This window comes from Sapajus apella, unplaced genomic scaffold (assembly GCF_009761245.1).
Source record: "Sapajus apella isolate SASKATOON/1434 unplaced genomic scaffold, GSC_monkey_1.0 scaffold16, whole genome shotgun sequence".
In the NCBI taxonomy this organism is placed as follows: Eukaryota; Metazoa; Chordata; class Mammalia; order Primates; family Cebidae; genus Sapajus; species Sapajus apella.
Window position 1 is genome coordinate 10462136 of NW_022436956.1, and position 19308 is coordinate 10481443.

General features: G+C 54.9%; 1 protein-coding gene across 3 annotated transcripts; it reads right to left on the minus strand.

The window, feature by feature from the left end:
- Positions 1-2163: 2163 nt before the first annotated feature.
- Positions 2164-18595, minus strand: ROBO3 (roundabout guidance receptor 3). Of its 3 annotated transcripts, none has more exons than XM_032285076.1 (28): positions 18106-18595; positions 14712-15038; positions 14241-14398; positions 13718-13838; positions 13483-13621; positions 13057-13184; positions 12656-12780; positions 11279-11450; positions 10751-10956; positions 10449-10530; positions 9979-10144; positions 9605-9771; positions 9000-9121; positions 8586-8811; positions 8242-8363; positions 7805-7976; positions 7472-7657; positions 6771-6794; positions 6645-6687; positions 6300-6439; positions 5832-6026; positions 5526-5664; positions 5291-5362; positions 4576-4727; positions 4336-4446; positions 3961-4122; positions 3314-3498; positions 2164-2394 (listed from the first exon to the last, which is right to left on the minus strand). In XM_032285076.1, exons 1-28 carry the CDS (start codon positions 18260-18262, stop codon positions 2383-2385), a joined length of 4011 nt encoding a protein of 1336 aa, XP_032140967.1. In that variant the 5' UTR covers positions 18263-18595; the 3' UTR covers positions 2164-2382. The 3 variants fall into 3 exon arrangements, with proteins under 3 accessions (XP_032140967.1, XP_032140966.1, XP_032140968.1); XM_032285075.1 differs by having other exon boundaries at positions 5150-5362; XM_032285077.1 differs by lacking the exon at positions 3961-4122 and having other exon boundaries at positions 5150-5362.
- Between the last annotated feature and the right edge of the window lie 713 nt (positions 18596-19308).

Sequence of the window (19308 nt, forward strand, 5' to 3'; positions counted from 1 at the left end):
CCCATCTACCTGCACACAGTAAATCAATCACTGTGACAGTGTTTTGCAAAAGAGAAAAAATTTATGTGCAAGCTGCTGAGTGAGGAGATGGCAGAACAGCGCTCAAATCTGCCTCCCCAAGATAAGCCTTAGGGGTATTTATGGCTGAGGGAAGTGGGATTGTCTAAGGCATGGGGAAGGGTGATTGGCAGTGGGGAAAATGAAGTAATAGGTTCATTCTGCCCAAGCGTAGTTGGGGTTCATGGCATTTCATGAGGACATATGTGTAAAAAATGGTTGTTATAATCTGAAGGTGGAGTTTTGGCTCTCTGATGTCTAAAGGCCACCCCTGGAGCACTTGCAGAGGCCTAGCTACAAGGTTGGTGGTCTCCACCAGTTTAATCTGGACAAGAGCTGGCCCAGGTTCCTATAAAATGACTGAAGTGGCCATTCCCATGGTGACCTGTGAATGTTATCTATCAAGTAGCCAGTGAAGGTTGTTTCCACGTTCAGCAGCGAGGCCTTCAGCTACCGAAGTCTTGTGCTTCATAGAAAAGGGGAAAAACAAAAAGCCAGCAACCAAAAGCAAGCAGGGCAGGCAGACCTGATCAAATCAGCCCCTCGGGTTCACCTATCCTGAGGAGACAACTGCTTTCGGCAGTCCCAAATGGTTTAAAATAGGCAAAGTGGCTAAATTCCACAAAAGGTAGAACCACTTGTCATGGTTGGCTTGGGAACACCCTTCAAAGAAAAAACAGAACAGAGAGATGAACCTGGAAGCGGGACTTCCAGGGCCTGAGCCACAGAAGGTGCTGGAGGGCAGGAGGGCTGTGTCTTCCTCCCTGGGTGGGAAAGTTTGGGGGCAGAATCCACAAGTTGGTGGAGGGGATGCTAAGAAGCATGACAGGGCCGCAGGAAGCAGGGCCCGAAAGGGGGTACCACTCCCTCAAACCCAGCAGCTCTCCTCGGAGGTCACTGGGAGTTGAGAGGCTGAGTAAGGCAGGACCGTGGGGACTGGGGGCTTCCTGAGCCACGTTAATCAGGCCAGTCTGGGCTGGATTTTTGTGATCTCAGAAGGAAGAATCAGTACTCCACATATACATCGGTTTCTCTGTATTTTTTTCTTTTCTTTTTAGCTTCCTGGTAAAATTCCTTTTGAAAACATTCCAACCCTGTTTGTCAGACTGAAGGGAAAAGAGAGATTTGTAGACACATACGCCAAAGGGGCAGATGAGGTCAGGGCCTGGACCTGGAGGGCAGCCGCCAAGCCCAGAGAGTCCAGAGAAGTCACTGAGTCGAGGGTAGAGCAAGCAAGAAGGAACAAAACCTCAGGTCACCAGTGAGTACTCGGGATGCGGGGCAGCAGGTGACAAGGACCACAGCATTCAACACCAAAACATTCTTAACAGTCCTGCGCCCGTCAACCCAATCTCCTCTGGGCCTACCAAGAGGTGCCCATCTGCAGCATACCCTCTGTGATGGAGTCAGAGGGTTTGAAGAAGCATGCTCTTCCTTCTTGCCTGGGGTTTCTCCCATAAGCTCCTCTTTCTTTGAATTTTTCCAGATAATTGTTTGTGAGAGGTGTATTTCCTTGTGGGAAAGTAGACAAACCCCAGAGGAGAGCACTAAAGAAGGGCCTGGTCGATCTTCCAAAAGTGGAACATGTGTCTTATTACTGGGCAACTGGAAAGTCTCTATGGTTGTAACTCCAGGACAGTGGGCTCCTTACTCCCTTAGGAAGCAGAACAGGTCAGTTGACACCTAGCGTTTGTTTGTTTGTGATAGGGTCTCACTCTGTCACCCAGGAAGGAGTACCGTGGCACAATAGCTCACTGTAACCTCCAACACCTGGGTTCAGACAATCCTACTGCGTCAGCTTCCCAAGTAGCTAGGATCACAGGTGTACACAACTGTACCTGGCTTATTTATTTATTTATTGTGTGTGTGGACACAAAGTCTTGCTAGATTGCCCAGGCTGGTCTCAAACTCCTGGGCTCAAGTGATCCTCCTGCTTCAGCCTCCCAAAGTGCTGGGATTACAGGTGTGAGCCATTGTGCCTGGCCTAACTTAGTGCTTTTGACAGAGTGGAAAGGGAAGCAGAAGCTACCAGTGTGTGTTGATATACAGGCCCTTGCAGTCCCCTTCTTCCCAACCTTCTGCACAGAACCAGACAAACAAGGCCCCGGGCTCTGATCAGACTCTTTTTATTGTTTTCTTTTTTATAAACAAGTCTCAGGTAAAAAGAGAAAGAAAGGGAAAAGCTAGCTCTCTGCCTTCTCAGCCAATTGAAATCATGGAAACCAAAGGGCTTCAGAAACCCCACTCATCACTGCTGGGAGGGAAGAGACATGCCTACTCCCCTTCCCCGTGGCATTCCTGATATTCTCAGTGCCCCAACAAGGGTCATCTTGGTTCCTAGGGACAGAGAGAGAGAGATGCTGTTTCCCAGCCCAGGGCAAACAAGTCCAGGAGGGTCTCAGGCATTCTCCTAACCCAGTTCTCCTACGGAGGAGAGCCCAGACTCCTCTATTATGTGTCATCTTGTCCTCATCCCTCTTCATTTCTTTTGTGTTTTGTTTGCTTGTTTGAGACTGGGTCTCACTCTGTAGCCCAGGCTGGAAAGTAGTGGTGTGATCATGGCTCACTGTAGCCTTGACCTCCCAGGCTCACCTGATCCTCTCACCTCAAGCCTCTTGTGGTGACTACAGGAGCATGCCACCATGCCCAGCTAATTTTGTATTTTGTGTAGAAATGGGATTTCACCATGTTGCCCAGGCTAGTCTCAAACTCCTGAGCTCAAGGGATCTGCCTGCCTTGGTCTCCCAAAGTGCTGGGATTACAGGTGTGAGCCACAACGCCCAGCCCCCTTGTCACTTCTACAGGGTTCCTCCCTCCCCCTCACCCTCTCGATCCCCTCTTTTTGACACTCCTCCACAAGCCTTTCCTACCTTCCTATTTTCCGTCACCCATTGGTCCACCGTTCCCTAGTCCTCTGCCCTCATTTTTTTTTTTTTTTTCTTTTTGAGACAGTGTCTCACTCTGTCACTACGCTGGAGTGCAGTGGCAAGATCTCAGGTCACTGCAACCTCCATCTCCCAGGTTCAAGGGAGTCCCTTGCCTCAGCCTCCCAAGTAGCTGGGACTACAGTCACGTACCACATCCAGCTAATTTTTTGTGTTTTAGTAGAGACGAGGTTTCACCATGTTAGCCAAGATGGTCTCAATCTTCTGACCTCGTGATCCACCCGCCTCCACCTCCCAAAGTGCTGGGATTACAGGCATGAGCCACTGTGCCTGGCCACTAATCTCATTTTTCTGCAATCTGTAGCCCCTACCTCTCGGCGTTTCTGTCCAGGCCTTTGGCTCTGGCTCCGGCTCTGACTCCGGCTCCGGCCAGGGCCCCGGGAGCCCCTAGAGCTGCTGGAGCCCCTGGAAGAGTTGCTGCCGGCAGTGGAACAGGTGCTGGTGCCCTGGCCTCGGGACAGGAAGCTTGGTCTGCTGTACAGGAGCCAGGCCTCTTCTGCAGCACAAGAGGGAAGGCAGCCAGGTGCAGGCAGGGAGTAGTACTTCCCTGTCATCCACCCTACTGCCCTGACCACAAGCCCAGAGCTGGAAGAAGACGAAGGGCAGGCACCAGGCTTAGCCAGCCTGGGGCTGAGGAGCAGCACATGGCCTTGACATAACAGGTGCTCAGAAAACTGTGAGGACGCTTCCAAGCAGAGGGAGACTTGCGGGGAGCAGGGACAGCGCACCTAGACCCCACTCCTCTCATCTGGGCTTCTGTCCTGGGAATGAATGCAACCTGGGACTTCAGGGGATTGTGCTCAGAGAGAACTAGAGAGACAGGGGAGTTTGATGTGGATCAAATGCATGAATGTAACTAAAGGGAGGGCTGAGCTGTCTGCCCTACTATCAGCGCTGGGTCCTAAAGCTTACCATCTCCTGTGGCAGCAGCCCTCCTGCCTGCCCTGGCCCTGCTTACCATCTGGGTGGGGCCCCCGCTGGGCCGCCAGGGGCACTGCTGGCACCACTCTCCTCTCCCCACTGTGCTCCCGCTCCAGGGAGGACATGCTGCCTGCTGCCCTCAGCCCTAGGGCCCAGCTTGCCTCTTCCTCTGGCGGCGGCAAGGGTGGTGGGGGCAAGTCTGGGGAGGGAGCTGTTTTCAGCAGAGCCTCCTGCTGCTCCTGTCACTAATCTTTCTCTCACCTGCATTCCCTGCCACCAGGAGGCTACCAATGAACAGCCCATGATTGGGGTTTACCTGCTCCCTCCTCCAGCCCCCAGAGTGTACTCTTGGTTTCCTGCCTGTCCCCCCCAACCACTACTGTCTCCATCTCCCAGGCTCATGTCCCCTCACCGCCAGGACTGTTCTCCCTCCTGTAGGGAAGAGCCTTGGGTTTCTTCCGGATTCGAGTACGGGGTCCTTGAAGTGGGGGAGTCATCTCCCCATGCCCCTGCCAGGTTCTGCCTGTAGGGTTAGGAGACAGGAAGAGGAATGGGTAAGGGCAAAGTTCAGGAAGGGGTCTAAGGATGAAGGGAAAGCAAGCACTGGAGGAGGTGGGCGGGGGGGGGGTAAAAGGAGGTTGTACAGACTCACCTGGGGCACTGCTGGCTGTGCTAGGGGCAGGGCTGGGGCTGAGGTGAGACGAGGCAGCAGGGCCAGCACCTGAGCCAGCAGGCCTCCCTTCATGGTTCCCCAGCATGGGCTGGGATACACTGAGAGGGGAAGTCGGCCCAAGGGGCACCCTCCTGCAATGACATGAGGCCTCAGCAACTGTTCCTTCTACAAAAACCAAGTGCTGACTATGTGCCAGGCACTGCACTAGACACTCAGCCTAACAGATAAACAAGACACAACCCATCTGCCCATTAAGTCTCCCCAAGCCAGAGAAGCATGAGGAGAGCCATATCTGAAATGTCTCAGGAAGCTTGCAGACCACTCCAGCGAGGGACAGTTTGATGGGCATGAGAGATCTTGTCAGCCTCCATATTCCTGCCCAAATTACACTTCCACCTGACACAGCCCTGAGACCTCTGTACCCCTGAGACCTCTGTACCCCAGGTCCACCCATCTGTCCACCCATCCATCCATCCACCCATTCAGTCATCCACTGAGTAGATATGTATAGAGGGCTTGCTTGCAATGAGTGAGGTCCTATATACCTCCCTACCTGGGCATCTGATGGAGATGGGGCATGTCAGTGGGGGGCTGGGGAGGGTCAGGAGGCGAGGGGGTAAGAGTGGCTGTGGACTGCTGTCCATAGGAGGGTGTGGGAGAGGGAGTTTCCCTTCGGGATGGAGTGACCAGGCACCCTCCACTAGAGCTGGGCTCCGTCAGGTGGCTTCTCTCAGGCATCGGCGGGCACCACTCCTCTTGCTCTGAGCTGGGGGCAAAGAGGCAAGAGAAAAGGGAAGGGCTGAGTTGCTTCCACACCTTCCCTTTGGCCTTCCTGCTGTCCCCTCCCTTCCTCTGCCGTGTCTCTGCACCCTCCACGAGCCCTTGGTCTGGCCGTAGGTGTGTGGGCCTCGAAGCAAGGAGCATCCTACCTGCCCTCCAGCTCCTCCTCAGGTCCCTCTAGGCAGCTCAGTTCACAGGAAGGGGGAGGTGGGGGCAGGGCTTCTGGCCAGTTCAGAGAGGGCATCTGCACAGGTTTCCCCAGAAGCTTCACTTTGCCTCCCCTGGCTCCTGAGGAGAATAGGATGGGGACACCCAGAGAACAGGCAGGAAAGAGCCAGAGAAGAGATGGGTCAGAAGTGCTGGGCTAGGTGCCAGTGGGTCAGGGAGGAGGATCCTCTTTGGGGATACCTTACCCCGGTCAGGGCTAAACGGGGTTTCAGGAGTTGGACTCATACCACTGTCCCCCTGGCTCCACTCTGGAGGAGCGTACTGGCTCCAGGGGCCCGGATCCCCGGAGGGATGTTGAGGGAAGCCCCCGTGGAAGGTCTGCAGCTCCTCCCCCGTTGGGTCAATGGTGCTGTAGACAGGACCCTCTCCAGGGGCACCCGTGCCCCGGGCGGTCTGAGCCAGATACAGGGAGATTCCTGCTTCTGCAGAGAAGAAAGAGGGAAGCCCGGGGCCAGAGACAGAAAAACAGGACGACAGAATGGAGGGCCAAAGAAGATCCCACGGGATCAACTTCTTCCCCCACACAAGACTTACATCCTAAACCAGGGTGGAGGCAGGTTAGAGAGGCTCCCCCAACTCACATCCTCCCCAGAGACTGACCAACCTCAGAGAGACCGGGCTCCCGGGCGCCCTTCAGTTTGCCCCAGTAGGTAGGGAGAGGTGCACTGAAGCCAGGTGAGGGAATGAGAACTCACCATTGTAATATCTGTCTTCCGGGTCAGGATTGCTGGGGCAGCAGCTTCCTCTGGGTTCCTGGGCCGAGGGGCTTCGAGATGGGTGGGGCCACGAATCTGCCAGCCATGGGTAGGGGGCGGGACCAAGGCCCATGGGTGGCCTGAGGGAGAGCAGGTGAGAATTGTGGACAGAGAGCCTGAAGTGGCCAGCAAAGGAAAGGGAGGTGGCGATATTAGGGAGTCGCAGGACAATGGCGGTGGTGTTGGGGTGGGAGGTGGCCATGCTCCCTCCACCTGGGGCGGTAGCGGGGCGGAAGAAGGCCTTTTGGTGGAGGTCATCCTGGAGGGATGGGCTAAGATAATTACCTGGAACTGGCTCCAGACAGGCCCTCTGAGTGCGGGAAGGACACTGAGGAAGATGAGGGGGAGAATAAGTGATAGAAGGGCCTGTCCTGGGGGGATCTGAACCCCACTAGGGCAGAGATGGCTTACCTGCCGGTGTGTAGGCAAAAGAGGCTTCCAGAAAGGAACCCGTGGGAGAAAAAAGAGGGGAAATGAAAAGGGTCAGAAATACCCCTATACTTGTCCACTCCTCGGCCCCGGTCCCAGTTCCACCACTCAGGCTGCACCCTGGATCGATTTCATCAGAATTTCTGGGGGATGGGATTCAGGTATCGATATTTTTTTCAAGCTCCCCAGGTGATTCCTATGTTTAGCCAACCAGGATTGAAAACCACTGACCTCAGACACCTCAGAATCTCTCCAGAGACGTCCCTTACTAGGGAGTAGCAAAACTCAGGTCGCCTCCTGTCAGCGGGCCCCGCCTTTCCATTCCAGACCCTGCCTGGGATCCTGGCCACACCCCTCTCGCCAGGCCCCGCCCCCGCCCATGGAGTGGGCTTTCCGTCCTGGAACTTCCCCGAACCAGCCTGGCCTCCTTGCGGCGTCTTAGAGGCAAACGTCACGGGTCTCCCCAGATCCAGGTCCCGCCCCGTCTTGGCCCGCCCCTCTCCCCAGTCCTAGCAGCTCCTGGCGCCGCCCCGCGTATCCCGCCCCTACCCAAGAAACTGAACTTCAGATGTCACCCCTTCCTGCCGACCCGGTCCTCACTCGCCGGCGGCAAAGCCCCTGCCCCTCCCCATGGCCCGCCTGGCTCCGTCCAGGCTCCGTCCGCTCCGAGGCCGGGCGCTCACCCGTGTAGTGGCTGAGCTCTTTGCGCTGTTTCCGGCGCCGGTAGAGGGCGGCGCAGAGCCCGAGCAGCAGCGCCCCGCAGGCGGCGCCACTGCCCGCGAGGAAGGCGGGCTCCCGCAGCACCCTCGCCAGCCGCTCCGCCAGCCCCGCGCCCACCTCCAGCTCGGGCTCCAGGTCCGAGGGGGACGCTGTGGGGTTAGAGAGATGAGGGGAGGAGGGGTGCGAAACCCTGGAACTGGGAAACGGTCATTCCCGACCCCGCAGGCACGGCTACCCCAATGGGGGTCTTGCCCCGCCCCGCCAAGATCCCCAGTGGTGCGGTCGAGTGGACTCACGCAGCTGCACCAGCACCGGGGCACTGGCCACGCCCACGCCAGCGCTGGTGGCCGCCGCTACCAGGGTTCGATAGAGGAGACCGGGCACCAGTCCTCGGAGCATCACGGAGCGTGCCCGGCCTGCTGCAGACCGATTGAGGTGGAAGCGGCTCTCATTGCCCAGGCACCAGATCTAGGGAGGCCGAGTCCCGGATTTTGAGTCAGAAATGGGATTCTTAGCCTCACGGGAAACTTAAGGCTCCAATGGTAGAGGAGTCTTAGACAGATGTAATTCAACCTGGAAGCAATACTCAGAAACTTCTCTCCTCTCCCCTAAACTCACCCCCAGCCCTAAAGCCAGACCTATAAAGGATTTCCTCCACCCTAATTCTAGCCGCTGGGTCCTCCCTCTCCCTCTTGGCTGGCCCTCCCATCCAGTCCCTTCTCTATCCCTGTACCTGGTACTCCGTGATGACTCCATTTTGCTGGGAGGGGAGTGGAGGTTCCCAGGACACAGTGATATTGCTGTTGCCATCACCCCCCAAGGCCACCGCCACTCCCTGGGGGGGGCCACTGGGGGCTGGGCCAGGGTGAAGCATGGTGAGAAGGACACAAATAGTCATTGCAAGCTGCCCCTCCTGCCCCAACATTCCCCTCCCTGTTCTAACATCTTAGGGAACTGAGAGGCATTTCTCCTTCCCACCCACTCGCCCTGCTCTCCTCCTGCAAATTTTCATCCCCCCTCCATCTCCACCCCCACCCCTTCTTCCCTCTTGTCCATCCATTTGGTGGCCCTCCTTACCCTCCTCAGGAATGCTCCTGGTCACAGAGAGGCTTTCGGCCCCCAGCCCTGCCTGGCCTTGGGCTTGCACCTTGATCTGGATTTGGGCCCCTGGAGGAAGTCCTCTTAGCACAGTACTTTGTTGGCTTGGGGACTGTAGGTCCAGCACTGTCCAGCTTCCTCCGTCAGGGCCCACTACTCTCCAATACACCCGGAAACCTTGCACCAGTTGGACTGGGCCATCCACCTGTGGGAGACAGGACAACGCACACCAGAAGGGGAGGCTGGGGCCACACAGGCCCTCCAGGACCAGCCCCTCGTCCTCTCATGCCAGTCCCCAGCCACTCACCTCCCACTCTCCCATACTCACTCTTGGAGGCCCTCATGTGCCTCATTATCATCCCCACCCTGAAGTTCTTCCCCATACACACTCACAGTCCAGGACACCTGCAGGGTTCGGGGTCCCAGGACTATGGGCTCCTGCATGTGCACAGCCACTTCAGCCAGTCCCTGCTGGCCTCTCCATGGGTCCTCCACTGGCCTAGAGGGGCTGCTGTCTGTTGGCCAAAGAATCCACTCAGCAGAGGCTGCCAGGGCCAGGGAGATGGGGCTGAGAGTGTGCTCGTGTCCTACCTCCCCTGCTCCACTTAGTACTCCAGAGCACACCCACAGTCAGGAGGGGGCTGGCCAGGGAAATACCTTCCAGACACGGGCCTGGTGTCCAGCTAGCATAACTACACATGCATCCTTTAAAGGCCCGGTTCCTCATCTCTAACAGGCTCAGAAGTCAGAAGCTGCTAAAATGAATGAATACCTCTCTCTCGTTCCTTCTTCCCTCCTCCCCTTTCCCTGCCTTCTTCCTCCCTTGTCTCTTCTATGAGAAAGGCAAATATGTTCTCCTATTCCAGGCCAGGGCACCAGTATAGACCTGGCATAGCAGGAAAGAACTTTATGAACTGCCATGATGTCATGGTTTTCGGGGAGAGGGATGCTCTGTGATGTACATTTCATGCTCATGAGCCCAGGGACTCTGACATTACCCTGTGTACGAACAGGCTCAGAGACGGGGCTGGGCTCACTGAGGCCCCAGGATCCCACTGCTCGAACCAGAAACAGGTAGATGGTATTGGGCTGCAGACCGCTGACTGTGTGTGTTTCCAGCTGCACGCTATCTGCCACAGTACGCCACGTGTTGCCAGCTGCTTGGCTACAACAGGAAGGAGATGACAGGGTTGTCTAAGCCAGGAACTCCCAACCTGTCTACTCCATGTCATCTGCTCTCTATGGACCACCATTATGTCTTTGCCTTGGGAGAGGGTATTGGAGAATCCCACCTCATTATAGCAAAGACTCTCAGGGCATAGGATCCCCTCCTTTTCACTCTCCAGGTTGACATTCAAAACTTTCTCCATACCTGAAGGCCTCTATCACATAGGATGTGACTGCAGCCCCAGTCTGTGGGTTGGGCTTCCAGGTCAGGGTAATGCTGTTCTTGGTGATCTCAGTGACCACTGGCTGAGAGGGAGGCCCCGGAGGGGTACTGGGTTCTGTAGGGGGGTCTGGTGATACTCCCCAATCTTCTGCAGTGGGAGATAATCTTTAAGTAGAAGGATAGGGAAAGGATGATCCTAGCGTAAACTGTCTCCTTCCCAGAGGAGATGTGGAGCTCTGAGCAGTGGTGATGGTCAGAGTGGGCGATAGCATACCAACCCCTACTCACATCTGCCTCCTGTGGGCACCACTACTGTCCTCCTCATCCTCACCACCATGACCATGACATTTTGAGATAAAGTTAGTCCCGGAGTTTGAGGAGATATTGACTACTTTTCAAAGCAGGATTGGAGGAAGGTGTGATCAAAACAAAAGAACAAAGAAAAAACTCACCCCGCATCTTAAGCCCGCCACTCCAGGTGGCTTCCCCTGTGGAACTCTTGGCCACACAGCTGTAGAAGCCCATGTCCATCTCCTGTAAGAGAGGGCAGAGCACTGGCAAACTGGGAGTGGAGTAAGGTCCAGTGAGGGGGTGGAGGCGGGTAGCAGAAGGATGGGAAGACATTGGACACTAGGTGCTCTGAGAGGACAGAGGGGCAAAGATGGGGTTACAGGCCCAGTGGGTACTTACTTGTGTAGGGAACATGGAGAAATTAGCCATTCTCAACTACTAGGGCCCCAAGGGTGACACTCACCTGCACATTGGCGATGTACAGGGTACCGTTGGCCATTGGCTTTAAGTGGAGGCCATCCCCCTGCAACCACTGCCCATCCTTCTTCCATTGGACACTAGGTTGAGGGTTACCAGTAACTCTGCATGGCAGCCACACAGAGGAGCCAAGCACCAGTGTCTGATTGGCTGGTCCCTGGAGAATGACAGGAGGCAGCCCATCCAAGGAGGCTGAGAGAGGAAGAACGTGTGCACCTCAGGGGAGGCCAGGCCCGCCAGCCTCTTGTCCTTATTCTCTGCTCCTTTGCCCTCCCTCCCCCACCCCCTGAAACTTCTGGTGATCAGAGGGGGCTTTGAGAATCATCTAGTCTCTGCCCGGGAACAGCCATCTATTAGTGGTTTCTGTTGCTGGTTTCCAAACTTTGAGGACATGTCTCAAGAACATACCCCTCCTCTTGCAGACATTGTATATAGACTCCAAGAGAAGCACATCACTTTAGGCCATTATTTCCTTCCAAGCCATGGATCCAGCCCTATCTCCATGGGCACGTACCTCCTTTTACCTCCAGCTGGGCCTTGGCCAGGATGCTGCCAGCCACACTGACAGCCTGGCACACGTAGTACCCCGCATCACCATGCTGCACCGCAGTGATGTTGAGTTGGCCTCTTGGAGAGACTGAGAAGCGCCCTGTCGGCTGAAGTGATTGACTGGGGAAAAGCAGGACCTGGGGACAGAGCAAGGAACCAGGGTAGGGAATGAGCAGGCAGCTGGCCAGGGGGAGGTCCCCGTTCCCATCAATCTCAAAATCCAGAGAATTTTTAAGATTCTAGTTCAATCTCTGTCTCCAGCAGTGATGTGAACTTGGGCAAAGTAGTTAAGTTTATTCACAAACAATCAGGGGATGTTATTAGACAATTTCATAGTCTACTTCCCAGCTCTGTGGCTTACTAGTTGGGAAACAAGCTATTTAACCTGTCTGAGCCCAAATTTCCCAAAATTTGACCCTTAGAGGATAGTTATAAAGATCACATGAAGTAATCATATGAAAGTCTTTTAACACGTTGTGGTAAACACATTCATCTTCTTCCTGGCTTTAACAGTTTTCATTAGATTAGGTAGGAAAGCAGGTTTGGGTCTCAGGATAAATAGCACCATGCTGAGACCCTGACTAATACTTGCTCCACCCCCTACTAACCATCACCGCTTTTATTCATGTGAGAATCTAATTAGAATACAACAGTCCCAGGTGCTAGAAAAGATGTTAAAAAAAAAAAAACTGTGGCTGTGGATTTGGAATGAGGTAGCAGGTTGCCTGGTTTTCCAGCAGAGTGGAGCTAATAATACTTATTTTATTTTACTGATCCTGTCTCCAGTAGCAAAATTCTCACCCTTCCTTTAGAAAGTTATTTATGTTGCAACTTCAGTTAATGTTCATTCCGCTTCTGGATTCTGAGATTTTTTTGCAAGGTTCAAAAGGGATGCCTGTGAGCTCTCCCTTGTGAAAGTCCCTTGCGGCTATTATAAATAGAAGAGCAAGTAATTTTCTAGCCTGAGCAGCTTTGGTTCAATACTGTTTCCAGAGCAGTGTATGTCCAAAGCCAAAGCCCAAGGGGTCTAAGGGAGGAGAAATAAGTTGAGTTTATTTCTCAGGATAGCCTTGCCTGAAACAGATTCTCTAAGAAACTTACTATCCAGGACTGTTCTCTACCGCCTAAATGTGTTATTATCATTTATTAAAAAGTGTCCCAGTGTGTTCCAGGCTTTTTATATTCATCATCTTATTTAATCCTCTCAAATAACCTGCAAGGGTTTCTGGGGACTCCCAAAGATAAAACAGAAGCCCCAGAGAGAAGTTTGCAGAATGCAGAGGAAGGGAGGTTGAGCCGCAGAGGAAGGCTGATGGGAAGCTCCTTGAAGATGGCCACCCACCTGACTCCCCTCCTTCTGCCAGAAGATGGCAGGTGGGGGGTTTCCTTTGGTCTCGCACTGGAAAGCCACGCTGTCTCCAGGAGCTGCCATCTGGTCCTGGGGCTGGGTCACCAACTGGGGTGGGACTGGGAAGAGAAAGTGAGATAAAGGAACAGGGAGTCAGAGGAACTAGGAAGGGAACAGGAGAGAGAAGCTGCCACTTAGCTTAAGTGTATCTTGAGCTAAGATATCTATCTCTTCCTGCTCAGCCTGTTTAGCGTTCTCCTCCCACTCCTTGCAGAAGTCTCAGGTATCCCACCCACATGTCCTGCTCTGCCCTTTCTCCCCCAGTCTCCTGCCAGCCATCTTCCTTCTTCCCTCCTACCATCCCTGCTGCAGGCAGTCCTCAGTACAGCCCTCACCGTGAACACTGAGGGATCCAGATGCTTCAGCGTGGCCCACACTGTTCTCTGCCACACAGGTGTACGTTCCCTCATCTTCGGCACTCACATGCCCAATCCAAAGGCTGTGGTCACTCCGGATCTCATACCTGCTCCACTCCACACCCCAGGCTGGGTTGGTTACAGCTACAGACCCCTTCTCTCTCCCCCAGGACAGTCACCAGGGTCAGGGTACATAAAGAGAGGCAGGACCCAGCAGGGGCAGAAGCTGGTTACCCATGGACCCATCAACGGATGTGGGAAACTGGATAGGACTGGGGCCACAGGCTCTAGGGAACAGACTTGTCTGTGCTCTCAAGCGAGAATGTGCCTGCCTTCCAGTTTTCTAGGGCAGAATAGTCTCTTGATCAGGTTGGGTTTTCCTACCGGCAGAAGGAGGCCTCTCACCTGCCTGTGGGCAGTTCCCCATCCTCCTTGCGCCAGCTTAGATGAGGTGGGGGATCCCCCTTCACCTCGCATAGGAAATTCACAGGCGCATCAGCCAGGACCACCTGATTCACTGGTCTGCGCAGGAATGAGGGACGCTCTATGGAATGGCAGTGAATGAACAGTCAGGGTGTCTGCACAGCTGCTTATTCTCCAGGCCGCCTGCTCCCATAACTTCAAAATTCCCTGTGCCTACCCAGTACCACGACTTCAGCTGGTGCACTCTCCCGTTCTCCTGCCATGTTGGAGGCCACGCACACATACATCCCTGCATCACTCTTGAGTGTATGTGACATCATCAGCTTCCCTCCACGGATCTGCAGAGTAATAATGGCAACTTTGGTCCTTTTCAGCTATCACGGCATACATATATATATAAGTATCTATGGTGTATATGTGTGTATATGCATATGTATAAAGTTTATTTGATCCTCACACCAAGCTGATAAAGACCAAGGAAGTTGACCCACATATCAGATGGGGAGCTTCTGGAGCATCATGCCCCCACCCCCCTTTTAATATCAATTCCATCTTCCTTATCCCTTACTGTATAGCTGACTCTTAATCTCTGGTCAGCTAATGCCCTGATCTCAATCTCCAGCCTTGTCACCTCCAAGACCCTTAGACCCAGGCCTTCCTGAGCCTTTGAGCCTGGTCCCAGACCCCTACCTTATGGCCCCTCCCCTCGTCAGGTCCACAGCCATAATCCTGCCCCTCACCGTGATCCTTCCCTCCTCTTCCTTGAGTCTTGCACCGTCCTTCCTCCAGGACACGGAAGGCTCCGGGTGGCCGCGAGGGGGCACGCATTCCAGTACTGCTGGCTCCCCCACTGCCACCACCATGTTCCCGGGAGACTGCCGGAAATCATCGCGGAGGACTGGGGGGCGGGGGGGGATAAGCAGGGTGTAGAGTGACATAACTGGCTGAGGACACAAGGACAGTGTTATCTTGGGAAGGGGTTGATCACCGCAGACCGGAATTCGTTCCCAGACGGGAAAATACCAGCCTGGAGTCAGATCCAGTTCCTTCTCTAGCTATGGTGTGGGCATTAGAGACCAAAGGTCGCGATCTCAAAGGAGGATGCTGAGTGGGCTGAGGTCCCTGGGGCTGGTTCTGGTTCTGATTGCCCGGTGCCCTCCCATCTTTCCCGGGCTCTGGAAGCAACCACCTGACCATCAACTGACTCTCACCTGCCACTTCCAGCGAGGCGTTTCTGCTCGCTGCTGCCCCCAGGTAGTTGCGAGCCACGCAAGTGTAGATGCCTTCGTCCGGCCGCGCGCGGCGCCCGTGCACGATGCGCGGGAAGAAGAGGGCGCCGCTGGGCAGCAGCAGGCGGTGCGCGCGCGGGTCCTCGTGCACAGTGGCCACACGCGCTCCGTTCTTGTACCACTCAATGTTGGGTCGGGGCCGGCCCTCCGCGCGGCATGGTAACGTGGCGGGCTCGCCTCGAGAGACCAGCAGATCTGGCGGCTGCTCCACAATGCGGGGCATAGCGTCCTCCGGTTCCACCCTTGACCCTGGGAACACCGGGTGGTGCAGAGCGTTCAGACCGGGAAACTGTGGGAAGAGATTGAGGCTCCAGAGGGAAAGAGAATCCTCTGGTCGTCCCATCTCCTATGCTTCTCTGCTGGAGCTCAGTGCCCACCTGCCTACCCTCTCCCTCTGCAGGCTCCAATATCTCCTTATTGGCAGACGTTCCACGTTCTTGGTCTCAAAAGAAGATGCCTACAGACAGGCGAGTTAGTAGAGGAATCAGGACACAAACTTCTAGGCTGGCTTTCTGGATTACCTAGAGGCCTGCACCTCCTCTCCTGCCAAGTTTAAGCGGAAGCGGCTGAACCACCGCTTGGCGAGTAGACCGCTCCCCAGCCTCCTACCCACTGGTTTTCCTTTCCCACCTGCACTTGTTCACAGACCGTCTTTGCTCAGTAAAGGACCATAAACCGTGCACTGGAGCCAACAATTGGTTCTCGACCTCAACAAGGTCCCGGCCCAGTAAAATTCGGAATGTGGATCGGCCTGGGATCCGTTATGAAAGGGAAGATGTGAGTGATAGGGCCGGGACTAGAAGGGGTTGTCAACCTGGATTCTATGAGTCAGCACAAAGTCCTTCTTAGTGACAGCACGGATAATCGTGCTTCATATCAGGGGTCCTGTGAAGTCACAGGACCTTAACGCAAATAGCAATAGAGATGTTAGTAAAGCTCCTTTTCCTGACAGGCGCTTAGTTTCCAGTGGGTTATTCTGATTGATGTTCTTCTGTTTTCCCTGTTCACTCGGATCAGCTCATTCACATAGTCTGTCTTGCCTGTCACTTGGCCTGCAAATTTCGGTCTGTTTCACCTTCTGCAGCACTGTTTTGGATCCCAGAGCCTCTCAGCGCCCCCGCCCCGCTCCGGCCAACAAAAGTGGATTTGTAACCCGTGGCGGCCAGTAGGTGCCACTGCAGCCTTGAATAATCTGGTGTCAAATAACCAGGGACCACTTCAAGCTTCTGCTCTGGCCCCTGTCCCCTAGCCCTACCCCTGCCCCTCCTACCCTGTCCCAAAATCTGCAGGAACCTCCTGCTTCCAGTCCAAACGTGAGATTGGGTTTCATTTCCCTCCCCTCCTGGGGGGAGGAAGCTGTAGACAAAGCTGGACCAGCTGACCTGTGCTGGCGCTGTCCTGGGGAGTTTATTTTAATTGCCTGAAGTCAAGAAGATCGATTTCTGTCCCACTTGGGAGAGTAATTTTCTCCATATCCTCTCTTCTAAATGGAAATCTCTGCTTTTCACCAGTCTCTTCTGCTCCATCTCATCCCACTCCCAATTTTGGAACACCCCGTGGTGAGCAACACTGGAGTGATTGAGAGCTCAGGTGTTGGTGTTGAATTAGCCAGGGCTGGAATCTCAGACTTTGACCCTTCCTAGCTGTAAGAAGCTGGGCACATTATTTAGCTTCTCTAAGTCTTCGTTTCTTTATTTGTGATGTGGGAGTAACGATAGGGTTGCTATTAGACCATAATGTATTTACGTGGGGGATAAATGTCACTACTCGGCCATTAAGGGCTTGTGTTCCCCAGCATATGCACCTGATCTTGGCTCCTACAGTCGCTACCCGAAACGGATTCTACCAGGCCCCAATATTCTTGTTTTCCCTTGGTATAGCCCTCAGGTGGAATGGAAATAAACTTTGATCTGTTATCGCTACGTTTTGCTTCATGATGCTTTTGTGACCGTTAGGGCACCATTCACTCTATAAATGCGCTTCCTCAGCGGCAAAATTTGTCTGCCAACACCTTCCTTACATACCTCACTTAGTTTTCGAGCTTAGATGAGACAAAGTGTGGTGAAAACACTCTGTAAACTCGCTAGGTGAACAGAAACGGGACTCTGCTGTGTGCCAGCGAAAAGGGGTCTGTGCTTAACCTCCTGGGAATCTAGAAGGGTCAAGAGGTTGGAGAATCGGGCTCATCTCCCATCGTCTTTCTCCCCACTCCTGCCATACGGACCACACCCTTCTGGTCGGCTCTTTCCCCCTAATTCCTGTAGACACGGCTTCCGGCGCCCTTTCCCTGGAATTTCCCCCTGCCATTCCCGGTCTCAGGAGATGCTTCCACTGCAGCCTAATGAATAGCTAACGGCCATGCTAATGAGGCTCTGGGGCTCCTCCCTCAGCACCTGATGTGCCCCACACATAAACACACACATATTGCCCGGGGCTTCTTTCTCTCCACCTTCGAGTCCCCAGCACAGTGCTCGTCACTAATCTCGAGTGGGTCAGGTAGAGGGATGGGGACCGCGTGCACCTGGAGGGCGCTACCGGCGAAGGCGTACGGGAAAGCGAAGGTTCCCGACGCGGCCGGCAGGGGGCGCGCTCCGGCCTCTCCGCAGGCTGCGGGCTGCGGGCTCCCGCAGCTTCCGGGCGGCGCTCGGGGAGAGCGCGCTGTCCCAGTCATTTATTAATCACCGTAATTAGCGGTAACGACCTCGCCGCCAGCTCCGCCCGCCCGCCGCAGCTCTGCCAGGGTGGGCCGGCTGAGAGTCCCGCCGCTGAAAGACAAACTTCTAAGTTTTCTTAAAATGATCGTCGCTCCTGTCCCCTCCGTAGCAAACACATCCAGGAGTTTGGCTTTCTCTGGTCCTAAGTGAGTTCTTGGGAAACTTCAGGTTCGGAAGACCGGCTGCCTGGGTGGGCCACAGAGTGACCCGGCTTGGCCGAGGCGGGCGGGCGACCATGCCCGCACCTCTGCCCTCCCTGAGCTGGGCCCCAGCCTTTCTTCGCTCGGACTTCCCTGCCCATCACCAGCCACTGTTCTCCTCACTTTGGGCGGGCGGGAGCTTTTTTTGGGGGGGAGGGGGTAGGGGGCGGTGTAAAAAGACTCGGTAGTCATATTCTCCCAAGCCCTCGACCTCCCACGGGTACCCTCACTCAGGTGCTGGAAGCTCCAAATTATCCCTTAGCTCCCACGACCCAGGGAAGCTCTGGGAAGCGCAGCTCAATCCTGGACCTAGGGACAGGAGCGCTTCTCCCTCCCTTCCACGCCGCCTTCTCACCTCATCCCCATCCCAGGATCCCTTATCCCCTAGAGGCAGGGTCTCACCGTTGAGAGGATGGCCAGGGGGCAGCAGGGTGTGGTTGAGCGTCGCCACAGAGGAGTTGAAGCCCAAGAGCAGCTCGCTGGAGTTAGAGATGTCCCCGGCCAGAGAGTCCGCGAACAAGTTCATCTGCAGCAGCGTTTTCAGCAGGTAGCGCAGCATGGCTCGACTCAGCTGGGATCGGGGTGGGGGGCTCGGGGCCCAGCCCCTGGGTCTGAGACCCGTGGGCTGGGAACCGTAAGCCCCTCCACAGCCTCTGCGCGCTGCCGCAGCCACGGTGCCGCTCTCCTGCCGGCACGCCTGGGTACGGTCGGTGCCTCCTCGTGCCCTCCTCCTTCCCTCGTCCTTCTCTCCACCCCCCAGTGCCGGAGTCCCCTGGGAGCTGGGCAGGCGGAAAGCAGGTGCCACGCCGATCACGGCGTAATTAAGGGATTAATCCGCCTCCCTCTGCCCTCCCATCCCCACCCCTACCGTCACTATCCCGGCAGGAGACCAGAGTAGAGTAGCGTGCGAGTTGGAGTCCCCGCCCCGCGCCCTGAGCCCCGAGTTCAGTTCTGGAGGCGGCAAGAGGTTTTCCCTTCTTTCTCGAAGCACCCAAGATGAGGGATGAGGCTCTATCGGACTCTGCCCTTCTGCCCAACTTTAGAACTTTAGAAATCTGTCCTCTCTTTTCCCGAACCTTATGGAAACTGAGGCAAAGCGCAAGCAATGCTCCTTGTTGCCAAAGCTCTGCATTCCATTCCCTCCCAAGTATCTGGGTTTAGCAATGGAAGCGCAGGATACTGGGGTGGTTTGCAGCAAGAGTTGGGAGTAGGAAGAGAATTCCATGACGGGTCCACCTCTCTGCCTTCTGGTCCTCTGGTCTGCAGCGGGGACGCCACGGGATGGAGCGGCGCGCCCTGACCAGGGAGTCCTGCTTCAAACGCCCTAATCTAGGAGTTCGCGTAGGGGGCTGAAAGCCCAGGGAAAGCCAGGCAACTCTCACTTGGTTGAATACTTTTACACTACTCTGCTTTGACATTTTTTATTAAATGTTTTACGTTTCCGAGGAGACTGAAGTGGAACCAAGGATTCTAGGACAAAAACAAAGAGAATAATATTATTTTTGCAAAAGCATGTGGCATTGATACAAAATTCGTGCAAACCTGTTCAAATCTGCTAACAGTCGTCCTTACCGGGGGCACGAGAAGGAAACCATGTGTCCCCAC

What these genes read in the sequence shown, in the direction of transcription:
- ROBO3 (XM_032285075.1), bottom strand. Translation starts at nt 18,262, where the DNA reads ATGCTGCGCTACCTGCTGAAAACGCTGCTGCAGATGAACTTGTTCGCG. An exon ending in GAGGAGGAGCTGGAGGGCAG is followed by an intron (nt 5,363 to 5,525) that starts GTAGGATGCTCC and finishes CTTTGCCCCCAG; the next exon opens with CTCAGAGCAAGAGGAGTGGT. An exon ending in GCGGGGGCCCCACCCAGATG is followed by an intron (nt 3,499 to 3,960) that starts GTAAGCAGGGCC and finishes CTTGTGCTGCAG; the next exon opens with AAGAGGCCTGGCTCCTGTAC.